Source organism: Pan paniscus, chromosome 1 (assembly GCF_029289425.2).
Source record: "Pan paniscus chromosome 1, NHGRI_mPanPan1-v2.0_pri, whole genome shotgun sequence".
Taxonomy (NCBI): domain Eukaryota; kingdom Metazoa; phylum Chordata; class Mammalia; order Primates; family Hominidae; genus Pan; species Pan paniscus.
The window spans coordinates 222002628-222021857 of record NC_073249.2 but is presented as its reverse complement, the minus strand read 5'-3'; the positions used below and the strand labels follow the sequence as shown (position 1 = coordinate 222021857).

The following is a 19230-nucleotide window of genomic DNA, read 5'->3' as shown; positions in this document are numbered from 1 at the left end:
TACACTTGATCTTTAGACAAGACCCACATGCTCTTCCCTTTAAATATGACTCCCCAGGCCAATGTGTGCAGCCTCTACCCCTCCCTGGACTCCCCACAGGTACAGCCAGTGGCATCCTTGGCATCTCTAGACTAGTGTCCCGTAGATCACCCTGACCCTCATGAGCCCATTCTCACCTCTTCACCCTCACCCCCACCTCCCCACACTCAAACCCTCATCCCTCACCCCACACCCCCTGCCCCGCCCCCACCTCTCCAGCCTCACCCCCATCCTCCATCCTCACTCCCATGCCATGTTCAGCCCTACTCCCCACCCTGAGCTCCTTCATCTCCAGCCACATTGATCTGCTAGTCTCTAAATGTCTTCCCATTTCTGGGGCTTTGCACTTGCTCTTGCCTCTGCTTGGAACTTTTCCCAGCTTTTCTTTTTTTGTTTTTCTTTCGAGACAGGGTCTTACTCTATCACCCAGGTGGGACTGCAGAGTTGCAGTCACAGCTCACTGCAGCCTCAACCTCCTGGCTCAAGCAATCCTTCCACCTCAGCCTCTCAAGTAGCTGGGACTACAAGCACGAGCCACCATGCCCAGCTAAGTTTTAGTATTTTTTATAGAGGGGGGAGTCTTGCTATGTTGCCCAAGCTGGTCTTGAACTCCTGGGCTCAAGAGATTCACGCACGCTGGCCTCCCAAAGTGCTGGGATTACGGGTGTGGGCCACTGCGCCCAGCCTTCCTGGCTTTTCTTAATTTCTTATCCTCTGGGGGTCTCAAGCTCAGTTCCCCCTCTCTGCTCATGGTTACCTAGTGTGGTCCTCAGCTCGAGCCCCTCCCAACTGCCCTCCATCTCATCATCCTTATTTATTTATTTAATTTTTTAGGCGGAATCTCACTCTGTCACCCAAGCAGGAGTGCAGTGGCGCCATCTCTATTCTCCTGCCTCAGCCTCGCAAGAGTAGCTGGGATTACAGGCATGCACCACTACACCCAGCTAATTTTTCCTTTTTTTCCTTTTTTTTTTTTTTTTTTTTTTTTTTTTTGAGACAGAGGTCTCACTCTGTCACTCAGGCTGGAGTGCAATGGCGCAATCTCGGCTCACTGCAACCTCCACCTGCCAGGTTCAAGCAATTTTCCTGCCTCAGCCTCCCAAGTAGCTGGGACTCCAGGTGTGTGCCACCATGCCTGGCTAATTTTTTGTACTTTTAGTAGAGACAGGGTTTCACCATGCTGGCCAGGCTGGTCTCGAACTCCTGACCTCGTGATCCACCCGCCTCGGCCTCCCAAAGTGCTGGGATAACAGGCATGATCCATCGTGCCCAGCTAATTTTTGTATTTTTAGTAGAGACGGGTTTTCACTATGTTGGCCAGGTTGGTCTCGAACTCCTGACTTCAGGTGATCCGCCCACCTCAGCCTCCCAAAGTGCTGAGATTACAGGTGTGAGCCACGGCACCCGGCCTATCATCCTTATGATTTTCTTCCAAGCAGTTAATGCAGCCTGTCATTATTTGTTAATCTGTGTACTTGACTAACCTCGGCTGGTGTGTTCCCTTCTATGTGCCCATGGTAGATGCTCCGTAAATACTAGTTGAACAGATGCAGACATGAATGAATGGATGAACGAAGCACTCACCTCCTACCGGGAAACTAATGCATCATTCCTTAACAAAGCACCTACGCGGTTTTGTATATCAGCTCCACCACTTTCTGGGGTAATATTTTCTACTTTTTAAGAGTGTTCTCCAGATTAAATGAGTTAATATAAGTTAAACAGCTTAGAATAAAATATTGGCCCATATCTCCCCACCCTCCCTCCCCTTGTACAAAAAAAAAAAAAAAAAGGCCCAGTGTGGTGGCTCACGCCTGTAATCCCAGCACTTTGGGAGGCAGAGGCAGGCAGGTCACCTGAGGTCGGGAGTTCGAGACCAGCCTGACCAACATGGAGAAACCCCGTCTCTACTAAAAATACAAAATCAGCCAGGCGCGGTGGCACATGCCTGTAATCCCAGCTACTCGGGAGGCTGAGGCAGGAGAATCGCTTGAACCCGGGAGCTGAGATGGCGCCATTGCACTCCAGCCTGGGCAACAAGAGCAAAACTCCATCTCAAAAAAAAAAAAAAAAAAAAAAAAGAATCTTGGCCCATAAAAGAATCTTGGCCTATAAACACATAAACATTAGCCATTGCTACTACTGTCATTATGATTTGGTCCACAAATAGAACCAGGGCTAGGGACCGGGCATGGTGGCTCACGCCTGTAATCCCAGCACTTTGGGAGGCCAAGGTGGGGCGGATCACGAGGTCAGGAGATCGAGACCATCCTGTGAATGGTGAAACCCTGTCTCTACTAAAAATACAAAAAATTAGCCGGCCGTGGTGGCGGGCACCTGTAGTCCCAGCTACTCGGGAGGCTGAGGCAGGAGAATGGCGTGAACCCAGGAGGCGGAGCTTGCAGTGAGCCGAGATTGCGCCACTGCACTCCAGCCTGGGTGACAGAATGAGACTCAGTCTCAAAAAAAAAAAAAAAGAACCAGGGCTAGGGACAGTCCTCAAAAGAACAGCTAGTTTCTCTCTAGAATTCACTTCCTTCTCCTAGCAAACTCCTACTCCTACGCATCCTTCAAAACCCAGCTCAAGGCCAGGCAAGGCGGCTCACGTCTGTAATCCCAGCAACTTTGGAAGGCGAAGGCAGGCAGAATGCTTGAGCCCAGGAGTTGGAGACCAGCCTGGGCAACACGGCAAAACCCCCAATGTGTGCAGCACATTGTGCTTTTTATTTTTCTACTAAAAATACAAAAAAAAAAAAAAGGCTGGGTTCAGTGGCTCACACCTGTAATCCCAGCACTTTGGGAGGCCAAGGTGGGTGGATCACCTGAGGTCAGGAGTTCGAGACCAGCCTGGTCAACATGGCGAAACCCCGTCTCTACTAAAAATACAAAAAATTAGCCGGGCATGGTGGTGCGCGGCTGTAGTCCCAGCTACTTGGGAGGCTGAGGTGGAAGGAAGCCAAGGCTGCAGTTAGATATGATCACGCGGCGACAGAGTGAGATCCTGTCTTAAACAAAACAAAACGAAAACAGCTCAAATATCTCCGAGCTTTTTCTAAGCCTTTATTGAGCACTACTGTGGGTCAGGCTCTGGGCTTGACTTTGTAATCGCAAGAGGGGCAGAAACGGGCTGCTCTCAGGACACTCAGGATAACACGGGCGGAGAAAGCTCACTGATCACGTCGACCTAGCAAGCGAGCGCACGCTGGAGAAAACGCTGGGATCAACACGCATCTGCCAGGCCCAGACGGCAGAGGGGGCACTGCTGGAAAGGCCGGGAACCTCCCCTCTCAACCTCCCACCCAAACCCATCCCTCTTTTGGGAACTTGGCAGGCAATGAGGATAGGGCCTTAATTAAGTGGACGCCCAGTATGTGTATTTCACGTGCGTTATTCCACTGGGGCCTCACCCATTATCAGGACACCAGTTCTATTTTAACTCAGCGCTGAGGCTCTGAGAGGTCAGTAACATGGCCAAGAGCTCACAACCAGCGAAAGGCAGGGCTGGGATTCCAGGGCGTCTCACTCCGCCTCCCAAGCGCTGGAAAGTCGGTGGAGGGGCGTCCGCTGCTCTCTGGCGCCCCCAATTGGCCGCCGAGGAAATGAGGCGCCGATGACCTGTTCAGACCCAAATGGGATGGAAGAGTGGGGATTAGCGGGGGTAGGGGGTGGGGTTTGGACTCTTTTTTTTTAAGACAGTCTGGCTCTGTAGCCCAGGCTGGAGTGCAGTGGCGCGATCTCGGCTCACTGCAACCTCCGCCTCCCGGGTTCAAGCAGTTCTGCCTCAGCCTCCCGAAGGGCGCCACCATGCCTGGCTAATTTTTGCATTTTTAGTAGAGACAGGGTTTCGCCATGTTGGCCAGGCTGGTCTCGAACTCCTGACCTCAAGCTATCTGCCCGCCTCGGCCTCCCAGAGTGCCGAGATTACAGGCGTGAGCCACCGCGCCCGGCCTACCCTTGAAGACCTCGCAGCCAAGGTCCTCCGGCCCCGCTCTGCGCGGCGCTCTGGTCTTGGGGCTCTGGACTCTGTCATGCCGGGCAGGGGCCAGTCCGATCCTTGCACCCTTGCCTGGCACCGTCCCTGGAGCCTTGGCGTCCTGGCCTCTCCTCCCCGCGGGCTGGAGGTGGAGTGCCCGGGCCGGAACCAGCGCGCAAAGCAGATGGCGAGCGCCGAGGTCGGTTCGGCCCCGCCGCGCCTCAAGGCAGCAGCCACCCTGGGGAAGGTGGATGCCGGAAGGGGCGTCGCCTGCGGGTCACCCAGAGGACACCCGGCGGGGAATTCCGAGGGTGGGAGTGAGGAGAGGTAGGAGAGGCCACGGCAGAGAGAGGCCCCGCGCAGAGTGGGAACCATCGCCCGGTGCGGGCCTGACCTTCCAGGGCCGGCGACTCCTCGGCAGAGCGACCGCGCGGTGTCTCAGAGCGCGGCCCGGAGCCGCACTAAGAGCGCTGGACGGCGGGAGAGAGGCTCGGAGGACCGGTAGCTCCCAGCAAAGCGGTCTAGCGGGTAGGTACAAGGCCCCGCCCCTCGCCAGTCCTCACTGCCTGTTCTCCCTGCGCCGGGGCGCTCCAGGCCCCAGCCCTAACCTGGGCCCTAGCGGCTCCCCACTCCATGACCTCTGGACGCCCAGTCGGGTCCAGGCGCGATAGGGAGGGCGCGGGCGCCCGGGCAGAGGGGCCGCGGGAGCTCAAGCGGGGCTCCGTGCGTGCCCCAGCCGCCCGCTTGCGCTGTCGCTGCAGATGTCGGGAGCTATCTTCGGGCCCCTGGAGGGCCCGAGCTCCCTGGATGCCCCGAGCATCCACCCGCTGGTGTGCCCGCTGTGCCACGTGCAGTACGAGCGCCCGTGTCTTCTGGACTGTTTCCACGACTTCTGTGCCGGCTGCCTGCGTGGCCGCGCGACCGACGGCCGCCTCACCTGCCCGCTGTGCCAGTAAGTGTCCCAAAGTTCCCAAAAACCCCCCAGACCCCATCCCCCGGGCCCAAGGTTGGCTCTGCCCGAGCTGGGACCCAGGTGCCAGGAGAGTAAGGCTCCAACTTCAGGCAGAACGACTGGGAGATACTGCACCCGGTCCTTAGCTCTCCCCGCCAGAAGTTGCAGGCTTCGGTCCATTTTATAGATCAGCTTAACTGAAGCCTGGAGATTGCAGTTACTGGCCCAAGACCTCCCATCAAAAGTCAGAGGGTAAGGGCGGGGCTCCAGCACTGGTCAGGACGCTCCCGGTTACTTGCTTGGGGGTCCTAGAAGTCTTAGGTCCACAAAACCACAGTTACAGTTATGTGGGCTCAAGGAACCCAGGAGTGGCTCTGATTTGCCCAATGCCGTGAGAAGATGTCGAGGAGCAGCTTCTGCTTTTGATACTAGGGGACCAACCCCACTGTCTGCAGAGGTGCCCAGGACTGGGCAAGGGTAGGGACCAGGGCAGGGTGAGTGTTGGCTGTGATATTTATAGCAGACCCCAGAGCTGTGGTGCACCCCACCTCCCAACACAGCTATTTTTAGCTCCAGCCTGGAATGTGAGGGGTGGGGGTGGGGAGCCCTGGGGAAGGGGTATCAGAATCTCGGGGCCTGGGCTTCTCTGTAGACACCAGACGGTGCTGAAGGGTCCCAGCGGGCTCCCGCCGGTGGACCGGCTGCTGCAGTTCCTGGTGGACAGCTCAGGGGATGGCGTGGAGGCGGTGCGCTGTGCCAACTGTGACCTGGAGTGCAGCGAGCAGGCAGGGGCGGCAGGGCGGGTGGGTGAGGAGCAGAGGGTACCCGGTTGCACAGTCCCCAATGCTTGCACATGCACTCAGCATGTCTTCAGAGGACGACCTGGCAGTGGATTCTCCAGCACCTCCCTAGGGCACCTTGGCCCCGAATGTGAACCCCATTATACCGGTGGGGAGACTGAGGTCCAGAACAAGGGACTTGAGCCAGTGTCCAGACAGTGGCAGAGGCTAAGGCCATTCGATATGGGGAGAGCTCACTGGTCCCCAATTCAGGGTGGAGTTGTGGACCTGCACAGGAGGGGCAGTCCAGTTTGCAGGCCTGGGCCGACCCTGAAGGGCCTCTGCTACCCAAGTGGCATAGAAGCAGCTACAGCCCAGGGGAGGTGGGGACAGCATGCTATTCCCTCTGGGCTGTAAAAGGCACAGGGGACTCTGGCCTGCGGAGGCCAGAAAATGTATCGGGAATCCCAGGAGGACGGCCCGACTGGGGCAAAAGCTCCAGCGTTCTGGACAAGTGCTGAGCAATGTGTGACCCAGACGTACAGAGAGGATTAGCAGGAGGTAGGGACTGCAGGTAGGGCCTGTTATGTCCATCATTGCATGCGTCCATACCAGGGCTGCAGGCCAAGCCCTGGAATCCCAGCCCTGGGTCTGGCTTGGGAAGGAGAACCTTAAAGCCCTCACTGCTCTTCCCCTCCCCCCGCCCCCAAGTGTGACTCCAGATGGCCAGGGTGTACACCACCTTTTGGCCACTATTGAGTGTGCCAAGGGGGCCGTGAGAGGCCCTCACACCCTTTTGTTGCAGGTAAAAAAAAAAAAAAAAAAATTTTTTTTTGAGACGGATTCTTGCTTTATCGCCCAGGCTGGAGTGCAGTGGCGCCAACTTGACTCACAGCAACCTCTGCCTCCCGGGTTCAAGTGATTCTTCTGCCTCAGCCTCCCGAGGAGCTGGGACTCCAGGCGCCCGCCACCATGCCCAGCTAATTTTTGTATTTTTATTAGAGACAGCGTTTCGCCATGTTGGCCAGCTCCTGACCTCAGGTGATCCGCCCGCCTCGGCCTCCCAAATTGTTGGGATTACAGGCGTGAGCCACCGCGCCCGGCCTCGGTAAAATGTTTTATAAAGGCAGTTTCTGCCCTCTCCCCCCGTCCCCCACCCCCCTCCACGGACCTACTTACCCAGCCTCTGAGCCGCAGTGCCCTCCTCTGTAAAGTGGGTATATCAGAGCGCCAAGTGCCTGGATTACAGGAAAGGGCTGCGTTTAGCTGCGCACCCGGCCACGGCTGGGACAAACACGCGCAGTGACACGCGGCGGCTGCGGTTCCCGCGCTGGCCGCGGTCGGGCTCTGGCGCTCCTGAGCCCGCGCTCGGCCCGCAGGACGTGGAGACCACGTACTTCTGCAACACGTGCGGACAGCCCCTGTGCGCGCGCTGCCGCGACGAGACGCACCGAGCACGCATGTTCGCGCGCCACGACATCGTGGCCCTGGGTCAGCGAAGCCGCGACGTGCCCCAGAAGTGCAGTGAGTGAGGCTTGCGGGGCCGGGGACTTGGGGGTGGGGGCGGGGCGGGCACTGCCCGGAGCCCTCACCACCGCCCGCCGCCCCCGCAGCGCTGCACGCAGAGCCCTACCTCTTGTTCTCCACCGACAAGAAGTTGCTGTTGTGCATCCGCTGCTTCCGCGACATGCAGAGGTGCGTAGAGGGGACGCGAGGGGAGGGGGCTGGGGGCCGCTGAAGCGGGCCTCACCCGCCGCCTTCTGCAGGGAGAGCCGGGCGCACTGCGTGGACCTGGAATCGGCTTACGTACAGGGCTGCGAGCGGCTGGAGCAGGCGGTGCTGGTGAGCGCAGGGGCCTGGCGCGCGGGGCCGCGCGGTGGCGATCACGAGCCTGACCACGCCCTGTCCCCAGGCCGTGAAGGCCCTGCAGACGGCCACGCGGGAGGCCATCGCGCTGCTGCAGGCCATGGTGGAGGAGGTGCGGCACAGCGCCGCCGAGGAGGAGGACGCTATCCACGCCCTCTTCGGCAGCATGCAGGTGAGGGGTGGGGGTTGGGGGATAAACGACCCAGCTGGGAACTGGTGACACAGGGCTGGTCCCTTGCCCTTGTGGATTTCCAGTGTAGTAGGGCAGCAGGCCTTGCACCAAGCACTTTCCTGGAGTTGCTAGGAGAGCTGGGAGGGGAAACCAGGGCCTGCCCCAGACTGGTGGTGGGGATGTGAGGTGGTCAGGAAAGACTTCCCTGGGGAGGTGACATTTAAGGTGAGGGGACCCAAGCCCTCACCAGGCAGCAGATGCAGGGCTGGTAGGTTGGAGAGATACCTAGTGTAACCAGCAGGTGGCTGGGGTCCGGGGGGTAGGCATGGTGGGAGGTGGCAGGGCTGGGGAGCAAATCAAGAGCATGCTCGCCATCTCTCCTAGGACAGGCTGGCAGAGAGGAAAGCGCTGCTGCTGCAGGCTGTGCAGAGGTGAGTTGGGGGGAGCGGGGCTTGCTTCCCTTACCCCTTGGCCTCCATGGCCTCAGCTCAGAGCCCGGGCAGGCCCTGCCCCACCCTGAGGAGCAAGACATCCGAATGTCCTCCCAGCTAAGGAGGGCAGCATGGCTCAGGGTGCAGAGAAGGGGTTCAGGGACGGACATGCGAAGCTGGCGGCGGGTGGGGGATGGAACTGCCCGGCCCTGCTCCTGGCCCCCTGGAAACCAGGCAGCCCCCCTCCCCCAGCCAATACGAAGAGAAGGACAAGGCCTTCAAGGAGCAGCTCTCTCACTTGGCCACCTTGCTGCCCACCCTGCAGGTACAGGGAGCTCGGGGTGCGGGTGGGTCCCTCCTCCCTGGCCAGGCACTGAGCAGCATCCCCTCCCCCAGGTCCACCTGGTCATCTGCTCCTCCTTCCTCAGCTTGGCCAACAAGGCTGAGTTCCTGGACCTGGGCTATGTGAGTCTCCTCTGCTCCTGCAGATGCCCCCTCCCCACCAGGAGCCCACCCTGCAGACCAAAGCCACCAACTCAGGGGTGGGCAGCCTGTCACCTGGAGCCTGGACCAGGGGTCTCGGGGCTGACCCCCTCCCAACTCCATCATCTGCAAACCTGTTAGGGCCACTGTTACGAGGACAGTGAAGCCAGGAAGGGGGCGTGAGCCTACAGTCCCCCATGGGGCGGAGTGACCACTGGAGTCCAGCCGCCCCCTCTCCTGTGGATTTGGGGATGGGATGGGGTTTGTCCGGGTGAGTCCCAGAAGAGGGCTGGCGCTGCTAAGGGACACCAAGTCAAGTGCCAAAGACAGACGTGCTCCGCCTCCATCTCCCCTCTTCCTGCCCCCTGGCTGCCACACCTCCACCGGCCTGAGGCCCTCCTCGCTGCCACAGGAGCTGATGGAGAGGCTGCAGGGCATCGTCACGCGGCCGCACCACCTAAGGCCTGTTCAGAGCAGCAAGGTGTGCAGTGGCCTGGGTGGGCCAGGGTCGGGGGCCCTGCAGGGCAGTGGAGGCCACCTCATGACCCCATCCCGCTGCCCAGATTGCCAGTGACCACCGAGCTGAATTCGCGCGCTGTCTGGAGCCGCTGCTGCTGCTGGGGCCACGTCGGGTGGCAGCTGCTGCAAGTGGTGCTAACACGTGAGCAGCAACCGGGGAGGTCAGGCACAAGGTCCCCAACACTGGGGTGTGGGGGAGGGTGGGCACTGAGGGGCCAGATCGCCAGCAAGAAGCCAGGTGCCACCATTCCTTCCTCTGTCCTTAGCTCGCCACCCTCCCAGCACAGTGTCTGGGCACAGGGGATGGCCAGGGCGAGTCCACTAAGTAGGGAAGCAGGAAGCCCTGGACCTGAAGTCCATGGCAGACCTGGCTCGGAGCTTGGCTAAAGGAGGAGGGGAGGACTCAGGCCCCCAACTACCACTGCAGCCTCCCCTGGGGTGGGGCGCCTGGGGCTTGGCTGACCGCCACCTAGGTGGCCTGAAGTCATAGGGGGCCTGATTCCTGGACTCATCTCGGGAGGAGTTAGAAGAGATGCTGAAATGGCATGTGTGTGTCCAGGGGCCCCAAGACCAAGAGAGACTGGGCCCACACTTCCTCTGTCCAGCATAGAAGTGAACACACCACTCACTCGGTCCTAGCCCCGGCAGCGTTCCGAAGGACTTGCTCTTGGCTCCACACCCTGGAACCCACTCCAGGGACTTTAAAAAATAGATGTGGATGTCCGGGTGAGGCCTTGCCTCAGCCTTTTCAAAGCTGCTGGTGGCTCTGCTGTGCTGCAGGTCGTGGAGAGGGCTGTGAGATCCCGGAGCAGTCCAGGGGGCTGCCCTGGGAGGCTGGGGGAGGGGCGGACTTCCCCACCCCCCTGCATCCACACTGGCTCTCTCCCCAGGCTGGCAGGGGGCTTAGGCCCCAAGGCGCTGACGGGGCCCCACTGCCCCTCCCCAGTAGGAAAGATGTCGGGGTCACCCGTCCAAAAGCCCACGCTGCACCGGTCCATCAGCACCAAGGTGCTGCTGGCGGAGGGCGAGAACACGCCCTTCACAGAGCACTGCCGCCACTATGAGGACTCCTACCGGGTGAGGGGGCAGGGATCTGCCGGGGGGAGATGTCCTAACCCACTCCTCACCAAGGTACGCTCGGGGAAATCGAGTTCTTCCAGCTGCTGAAGCTGGGAGCCATTCCTCCACCAAGTCCCTGGCAGTAAAAACAGCCTAGGGTGACCCACGCTCTCACACAGCCTCTCTGTGCAGCACCTGCAGGCAGAGATGCAGAGCCTAAAGGACCAGGTACAGGAGCTGCACCGAGACCTCACCAAGCACCACTCGCTCATCAAGGCGGAGATCATGGGAGACGTCCTGCGCAAGTCCCTGCAACTGGACGTGCAGATCGCCTCGGAGCACGCCTCCTTAGAGGGCATGAGGGTCGCCTTCCAGGAGGTAGCCCTCCCAAGGACTCTAACTCCAGCCCCACCTGTCAGGGGATACCTGGGCTACCCTAAGACAGTAAGGGGGGAAAGAGGACCTGGCCTGTGCCCCACGGGACCCTCATGTGGCAGGGTCTGGAAACTGGGAGTCTTTGCTGCTCGGAACCACGTGGACCTGGCTGGGGGGTGCTTTGTAGATCTGAGTAGCTAGAGATAGCAATGCCGCCACCGTAAATTCAGCTCACTGCCACATCCAATGTCCAGCTTTTCTCTTTCAGATTTGGGAGGAAGCCTATCAGCGAGTGGCTAATGAGCAGGAGATTTATGAAGGTTCCAGACAGTTGGCTGCTGAGTGAACCCTCTGTCCCTGAGCTAACTAACCCACATACTAGCAGAGGAGGAAGTCAGAGTCGGCCACTAACCAGATGCAAATCCCCACGCTCTTCCCCTTAGCGCTTGACCGTGCCTCCCAGCTGCTAACTGGCCTCCAATGATGCATGTGAGGTCAGGATTCATTGAGTAGAATGCCCTCACCAAGTGCCTCCCTCTTTCATTAGAGGTCATCATGGAAATGGTCGGGATATTTACGTGGTGCCTGGCTTGAGTAAAAATCTGAAGCCAGGTGCTTCAGGATTAAGACCCCATGCTCTGGCCTTGGCCCCACAGCCCAGCTCCATGACCTTCTCCAGCTGAGGCAGGAGAATGCCTACCTGACCACCATCACCAAGCAGATCACGCCCTATGTCCGCTCCATTGCCAAGGTGAAGGAGCGGCTGGAGCCCAGGTGAGGCCAAGGGGGTGTTCCCAGGGCCACTGAGACTCTTCAGAATGTGCATGGGGGCTGGGTGCGGTGGCTCACGCCTGTAATCCTAACACTTCGGGAGGCTGAGGTGGGCGGATCACCTGAGGTCAGCAGTTCGAGACCAGCCTGGCCAACATGGTGGAACCCCATCTCTACTAAAAATACAAAAATCAGCCATGCATGGTGGCTCATGCCTGTAATCCCAGCTACTGGGGAGGCTGAGGCACGACAATCTACAGCCTGGGCGACACAGTGAGACCTTGTCTTAAAAAAAAAAACTGCATGGGAAAGGTGCCACACCCACAGGACCCTGTTCAGGGAAGTCAGCTGGCCAGGTCATTAGGGTTCCTTTGGGGTATCTGGGCCGACAAGGTGCCGGACATTTGCAAGAGCATGGTCACAGTGAGTGGGCTGCTCTGAGTTTCTGCTTTTAGGCTCAGAGTTGGTCCGTCCAACCCTCAGGAGTAGGTCAAAGCAGAAGGCACTTTCTAAGGGTGTCACGAGGGTCCTGCTGGGCTGATCCAGGCAGCAGGACGTGGAGGAGAGGGCAGGAACTTCATCAATGTAAGACAAGCCAAGTCTGTGCAGAGTCCTGACCAGGCTGTCTCAGCACTGTGCTCAGGTTCCAGTGGCAGAGGGATCTTGGTGGCAAGTCTTCGCTGTTCCTGTCTCTGAGTCACTGGGCCCCAGGATAGACTGGTTGCCCTGTAGGTCTAGGGAATGGCTGGAGCCTGGGCTCTCCCTTCACCACCCTTGTGGTGAAGTGCCTGTCAGGTTTTAGGGGGGCCCACCTCCTGGCAACTTCTTGAGAAAGAGTGTGAAGGAGGTGCATGTTTGGGATGGCAGGGTCTGACAATGTCTCCATTCTAGCTTCATACTTGACAGTTTCACTGGGTATCAAATTCTAGATGGGAAATTCTAGATTGGGAAGGATTCTCCTTCAAAGGCATCACTCTCTCGCTTTCTTATTTCCTAGCTTCCGTGGTTGTTGTTCATGAAGTCTGAAGGCACTCAGACTCCTAACCCTTGTAATGCGACCTACTAATTCTCTGTGGAAGCTTGTAGAATCTTCTCTTTGCTCCCAGTGTTCTGAGATTTCACTTTGGTGAGAGTCTATTTCCATCCATTAGGTTGGATACTGGCAGGCTCTTTCAATCTGAAAATTCATGGTCTTCAGTTTTGGCATATTTCTTTTTTTTTTTTTTCTTTTTGAGATGGAGTCTTGCTCTGTCGCCGAGGCTGGAGTGCAGTGGCGTGATCTTGGCTCACTGCAGCCTCCGCCTCCTGGGTTCAACTGATTCTCCTGCCTCAGCCTCCCAAGTAGCTGGGATTACAGGTGCGTGCCAACACGCCTGGCTAATTTTTGTATTTTTAGTAGAGATGGAGTTTTGCCAAGTTGGCCAGGCTGGAATATTTCTTTCTTTTTTTTTTTTTTTTTTTTTTTTGAGACAGAGTTTCACTCTGTTACCAGGCTGGAGTGCAGTGGCATGATCTCAGCTCACTGCGACTTCCGCCCCCTGGGTTCAAGCCATTCTCCTGCCTCAGCCTCCCAAGTAGCTGGGACTACAGATGTGCACCACCACGCCTGGCTAATTTTTTGTATTTTTAGTAGAGATGGGGGTTTCACCATGTTGGCCAGGATCGTCTTGATCACCTGACCTCGTGATCTACCTGCCTCGCCCTCCCAAAGTGCTGGGATTATAGGCATGAGCCACCACGCCCAGCCTCTTTTTCAATTTGTTGATTTCTTCACTTTTTCTTTTTGGAATTCCTATTGTTGGATATTGGCTCCCCTGGGCTGGCCCTCTAATGTACCTTTTCTGTCCTATTTCCCTTTTTTTTTTTTTTGGATGGAGTTTCACTCTTGTTGCCCAGGCTGGAGTGCAATGATGTGATCTTGGCTAACCACAACCTCCGCCTACTTGGTTCAAGCCATTCTCCAGCCTCAGCCTCCCGAGTAGCTGGGATTACAGGCATGCGCCACCACGCCCGGCTAATTTTGTATTTTTAGTAGAGACGGGGTTTCTCCATGTTGGTCAGGCTGGTCTTGAACTCCCGACCTCAGGTGATCTGCCTGCCTCAGCTTCCCAAAGTGCTGGGATTACAGGCGTGAGCCACTGTACCTGGTCCCCTTTTTTTTTTTTTTTTTTTTTGAGATGGGGTCTTGCCATGTTGCCCAAGCTGGTTTTGAAATTCCCGGGCTCAAGTGATCCTCCCGCCTCATCCTCCCAAAATGCTGGGATTACAGGTGTTAGCCACCGTGCCAAGCCTCTTTATCTTCCATTAAGTAGTTCATTTCTGCTATCTTGTTTTGCATGTCCAACAGCTCTTTCTGTACCCCGTTTCTTTTGATGGCATCCTGTTGTTTCATGGACACAATATCTTACACCTCTGAGGCCAATACTTTATTTTTTCCTTTTGGAATTTTCTCCCTGAAGTGTTTCCTCCCAATTGCTTTTTGCTTGTGAAGGTCTTTGTTTGTTTGAGACAGTCTCGCTCTGCCGCCCAGGCTGGAGTGCAATGGCGCCATCTCAGCTCTCACTGCAGCCTCCACCTCCCAGGTTCAATCGATTCTCCTGCCTCAGCCTCCAGAGTAGCTGGGATTACAGGTGTGTGCCACCACGCCCTCTAAGCTTGTGTAGGTTTCTATCTTCCAGGCTGAAGGTTTTTCTCAGATGTCAGGTCACCCTTGAGTATCTGCTCATATTAGGAGTGGGGCAGGGCTGGAGCCATGAGGCAGATCGGAAGCTCTGAGCACAAGGGTGGTACTTCCTTGGAGGAGATCAGGGTGGGTGGGCTCTTGCTTTTATGGAATGCCCCAAGGTCAGTTTTAGATCCCTTTCCAGTCCTTCCTGGGAAGTCTGTCTGTGGAGCATCTGTATGCACACTGGGTTTTCTGGTTTCAGTACAGTTCTTGTCTGTGTGTGGTGACCTCTCAGAACTAACCCCTCAGACTTCAGCTGCAGTGGGAGAGGACCAGTTGCTGAGTGGCAGGGATCTTGGCAGTCACCTGGAAGACTGGAAGGGGACATGAAGGGGGCTTCTGGGTGGGGACAATGTCCTGGGTGCTACCCACACAGGCTTGTTCACACCATGAATGTATCAAGCCATACTCTGCCTCTGCAGAAATAAATTGAGGCTGGAGCCCAGCTCCTGGAGGTTTGCTCCCATGCTCCTGCCAGCCTCTCCAGCCGTTCCTTCCTGGTCTCTGGCTGGCTCTGCCTCCTCAGCTCAGTGCCCAGATATGTTTTTCCCCAGGGCTCAGCCTTAGGCATTCTCCACAGCCTACGCTCACTCCTTGGGCGACCTCATTCAGTCCCTGGCTTTAAGACCCCATCATGACGCAGACCCCCAGCTCCCGCTCCAGCACAGTGCTTGCCAGAGCTCCAGACTCATCTCCCACTGCCCCCTTCCTGGGCAGCCCTACCTGGATGTCTACAGGCACCGCGAGTTCAGCAGTGGCCAGAATGCTTGACGTCCTCCCGCAGACACGCTATTCCCATCTCCCCATCTCAGTGAATAGCACCACATTCACTCAGGTGAAAAGCCTGGGAGAAAGCCTGGATTCCTTTCACCCACTTCATTTCCAACCCACCCCCAAGTCCTGCTGGCTCTACTGTTCCTGCCTCAATCCACCCGCTTTGGTCTCTATTGCTCCCCTGAATCCAGATCATCATGGCCAACCCTCCTACCCCTCCAGCCGCCATGAAGCCGGGAGTCCTTTAGAAGCCTACGATTCCCATCACCGCGGGGCTGGACAGCTCTCTTGGGGACCTTCCCTGTGCACCTGTGACCGTGTCTGCCCCTCATAACACCCTAGTCACAATGCCCTTTCAGTTCCCCAAAAAAGCTAGACTGGTCCCACTTCTGGGCCTCTGCCTGGAGTATTCACAGACCCTCAGTCGGGCCCCAGCTTGGATGAGTGTCAGCAGAGGCCTTCCCCACTCCACCTGGATTAAAGCAGGTCTGCCTGGCGCCCTGCACCACACACCCTTCCCTCCCTCAGCGTGTCTGGCCCGACCAGCACGCAGCTTCCATGATGGCAGGGCCTGGCCTCTCCTGCACACCATGCAGGCCTGGCCCTTGCCAACCACTGGACCTTAGTAAATATTTGAGGAGCAAAAGAATGAAACGCTAGGTGGGTGCATGAGTGGTGGCAGAGTTTGGTTCTGAGGTTTCTGAGCTTAAGGCCGTGCAGCAGCTGGCTCTGCTCCCTTGAGATTCTGGTGCCCACTCTCTTGCCAGGTTTCAGGCACCCGTGGATGAGCAGTCAGAGAGTCTACAGAACACGCACGACAACAGCAGGAACAGCACGGCCTCAGCCAGGTAAAGCAAGTCTCTCCACTGGAGAGTGTGCACACGATGTGGCTTCTGAGGCCAACAGGACGACAAAGGAAACTCCAGGCTTTTCCCCTTTGGCGCCAGCTCTGGGGCCCTGGCTGGGCCTCTTTGTAAAACAAGGGATCAGAGAGGCTCTCAGCCCAGATGAGTAACTTATAAGTGACCTCATAGATAAAACAGGTGTTACTTTGATAGACGGAACCCCATTTTACCATTATAAACAGCCATGGCTGCTGCCTGCATCCACTTTCACCACTGGGAGCTGCACGTGCTTATGCTAGGGGACTCGGGTCACTGAAATGAGAAAGTGACCAAGGACTGTTCCCCAGAGCCAGCGCGTGCGCCCCAGTACCTGCCAGAGGAAGACGGCTGTGCATTAACACCTACGACACAGTCACAGGCTGATCTTTGTGTATTTTGCTTTCAGGAAAACATAGTCACAGGGCAGAGGACAGCACTGTAGAATGAGAACCAGAAGAGCCTAGGGGTGTGCAGAGGGTTGCTGAAGTGGCCAGAGTCACAGCGCGGCTGGTGACAGAGCAGAGTCTGGCCCCAGCCTCCCCTGCACAGCCGCCATTTATTAGCTCAGATGCTTCCAAATTCAAAATGCAGTGTCACCAGAAACCGCTGACACAGGCTGATGGTTCAGCAACTCACAGCCATCCCCTGGGGACGGGCTCCTACTCAGAAGTAGACAAGGTCCTTTCGGAGACAGAGCCTTCCTGGTTCTCACTCACTGAGGCCTTCCAGGAAGACGTTCCATTCTGAGTGCTTTGGCCCGAGTGGATTTTAGTGCAGGGATATGGTGAAATGGGGGAGCGGGCTGGGCTTACATGAGGCTGTCCCTTTAGGAATAATCCAGGAAGTGTCCCGGAAAAGAGAGAGAAGACATCAGAGCCTAAAGGAAACAGCTGGGCTCCGAACGGCCTCTCAGAAGAGCCTCTACTGAAAAATATGGATCATCACAGATCCAAACAGAAAAATGGGGGCGATGTCCCCACATGGAGGGAACACCCGACTTAGCAAATGGGACCGGTCCCCAGGGTCAGGCTCTTAGAGCAGGCACAAGACTGGGACACTGGACAGAAGGTTGTTCCCATGATGTTTTTTTTTATTTTTTACTTTTGAGATGGAGTTTCGCTCTGTTGCCCAGGCTGGAGTGTAATGGTGCGATCTCGGCTCACTGCAACCTCTGCCTCCTGGGTTCAAGCAATTCTCCTGCCTCAGCCTCCCGAGTAGCTGGGATTACAGGCGCCTGACACCACGCCCCGCTAATTTTTTGTATTTTTAGTAGAGATGGGGTTTCACCATGTTGGCCAGGCTGGTCTCAAACTCCAGACCTCAGGTGATCCACCTGCCTCAGCCTCCCAAAGTGCTGAGATTACAGGGGTGAGTCACCGCGCCTGGCCAATGTTGTTGTTGTTTTTAAGACAGAATTTCACTCTTTGTTGCCCAGGCTGGAGTGCAATGGCGCAATCTCTGGCTCACCGCAACCTCCACCTCCCAGGTTCAAGCGATTCTCCTACCTCAGCCCCCAGAGTAGCTGGGATTACAGGCATGTACCATCACACCCGGCTAATTTTTTGTATTTTTAGTAGAGAGGGGGTTTCTCCATGTTGGTCAGGCTGGTCTCGAACTCCCAACCTCAGGTGATCCGCCCACCTCGGCCTCCCAAAATGCTGGGATTAGAGGGGTAAGCCACTGTGCCCGGCCGGTTATTTCTTTAAAAGGTAATCATCTGTCAAGAGTAAAACCCAGAAGCTCTGACAGGCCGTAATTTCAGATCCTTTGGCTTGGGCAGTTTTGATTTTCCCCGTGTTTGCATGGCACGAAGTCTTCGTCCTTGTCACAGTAGCTTGGGATGACTCCCACTCCACATGGAAAACATCAGGGAGTGACAATCCAGCAAGAAATCCCTCGCTAGTTCCACACCTACACACCGAGCGTCTGTGTGCCAGGCCCTGTGCTGGGCAGAGTGTGGTATGTCAGGGTGTGCCGGTTTTAGGTAACAAGACTCCACCACTGAGTGGCACCTGCCCTATCGCAAAGGAATCCAGTTCCTCCGGAATAACAGTCCCACTGTTAACCTGGTGCTACTGGGAAGTTCCACCCAGTAATCTGAGCAGTGACTCATGGAAGGATGAGGAACGTTTGCTCCAGCTTCTCTCCCTTTCCAGCAAGGGCAGAGCTCCTAAAGCCAGGGGTTAGCACCTGGCCAGCTTATGTGGCAGATGGTCTCAGTTACAACTTCGCTGCTTTCCCAAACTCCTGCAGCCCTCCTGAGTCCGCCTTCCATTGACAGCAAGGCACTGGGCGGCAGCGACCTATTTTCTAGTAGTTTTTTCCCAGCAGTTTTCCATTTCTCCACAGTACCCTTTTCATTTAGAGGAGCTTAATAAATGCTTTTTAAAAAGTAACCCACGTGACCTAAAATTTTACAAGTTTTTGTGGCAAAATGATGCCCAGATAGTCACATTTAAGCAAATATTCAGCTTGATTCAGTGATTAACAGCAAATGGGTCTACGTGCTAACATGGCAGCACATTCAACACATAACACATCACTCACATCGACGTCCACTGTCCCTGCACCTGCCACTTCAGGGGCACTGAGGCTCCTGTTCCAAGGCCTTACAAACCTATGTGGTGGCCTGCAGGGCAAAAGGAATTATCATTACAACTGGTTAGAGGTAGGAATTCAGAAAGAAATTGAGGAGGCAAAACACACGTGGTTTGAGGCTAAAGGCTTAAGACACTTCTTACCCAGGAGTGACCTCAGAGTTTCACATCCCAGACAATCACACTGTGGTTGAATGAAATCAAGTGCAGTTTTATTTAAGAACTGGAAAGAATAATCAGTATCTGTGAAAGAAAATCCAAGTTAGAATATTTAAATAAACATTTATGTAAAAAGAAGAGTAGAATAATTACTCCGTTAAGTTCCTCTCCTTGCAATGGGATAGGCCGCCTCTACTGCAGATGGCTGGGTCTTCCAGACCCATGACAAGTGCCACGGCTTCTGCAGCAGTGGCCCAGAGAGTAGGCACTTCCCAGCACGACAGAGAGGCCGAGGTCTTCTAACCTTGCCAAACCACTACAAAAGCAAACTATGGTGGGCAAGCCCGACTACCTAAGGCAGGAAGAAAGTGCAGTGAAGGGACAGTGGTGTGCTGTGCCTATCGTGGGGGTACTCCTAGCAGCCAGCTGTGGGCGAGATCTTACCAAGCCTGATCGGCTAATGCAGCTTCCTGGTTTAGGAACGTTTTCCCCGGTCGTATCAATCCCCCACGTTGGTAAATGAACAGAAGGGATGAATAAAGCCTACTTTTTAGGCTCAAGGAGCAGCTCGTGAAGGGGTGGCAAGTGCGCTGCTGCCTTGTTTTCTGTCCTGCTAAGAGGCTCACCCCGCAACCTCTTCTGTAAACTGCCACTCAGCAGCGGCCTGCAAGC

The 19230-nt window shown here is 56.2% G+C and overlaps 1 protein-coding gene across 1 annotated transcript; it reads left to right on the top strand.

The window, feature by feature from the left end:
• The first annotated feature begins 4422 nt into the window (after positions 1-4422).
• Positions 4423-18693, top strand: RNF207 (ring finger protein 207). Its single transcript, XM_063602182.1, has 18 exons — positions 4423-4540; positions 4774-4964; positions 5617-5749; positions 7123-7267; positions 7357-7438; positions 7510-7585; positions 7656-7781; positions 8166-8212; positions 8465-8537; positions 8609-8677; positions 9108-9176; positions 9259-9356; positions 10105-10291; positions 10466-10651; positions 10917-10968; positions 11305-11422; positions 15686-15766; positions 16633-18693. Exons 2-18 carry the CDS (start codon positions 4774-4776, stop codon positions 16802-16804), a joined length of 1905 nt encoding a protein of 634 aa, XP_063458252.1. The 5' UTR covers positions 4423-4540; the 3' UTR covers positions 16805-18693.
• Positions 18694-19230: the final 537 nt, after the last annotated feature.

Bases quoted from the DNA above. Each gene is read 5' to 3' on its own strand.
- RNF207 (XM_063602182.1), top strand. From the start codon at position 4,774: ATGTCGGGAGCTATCTTCGGGCCCCTGGAGGGCCCGAGCTCCCTGGAT. The intron at 4,965-5,616 runs GTAAGTGTCCCA...GCTTCTCTGTAG, and splicing joins CTCACCTGCCCGCTGTGCCA to ACACCAGACGGTGCTGAAGG. The intron at 7,586-7,655 runs GTGAGCGCAGGG...CCCTGTCCCCAG, and splicing joins GGCTGGAGCAGGCGGTGCTG to GCCGTGAAGGCCCTGCAGAC.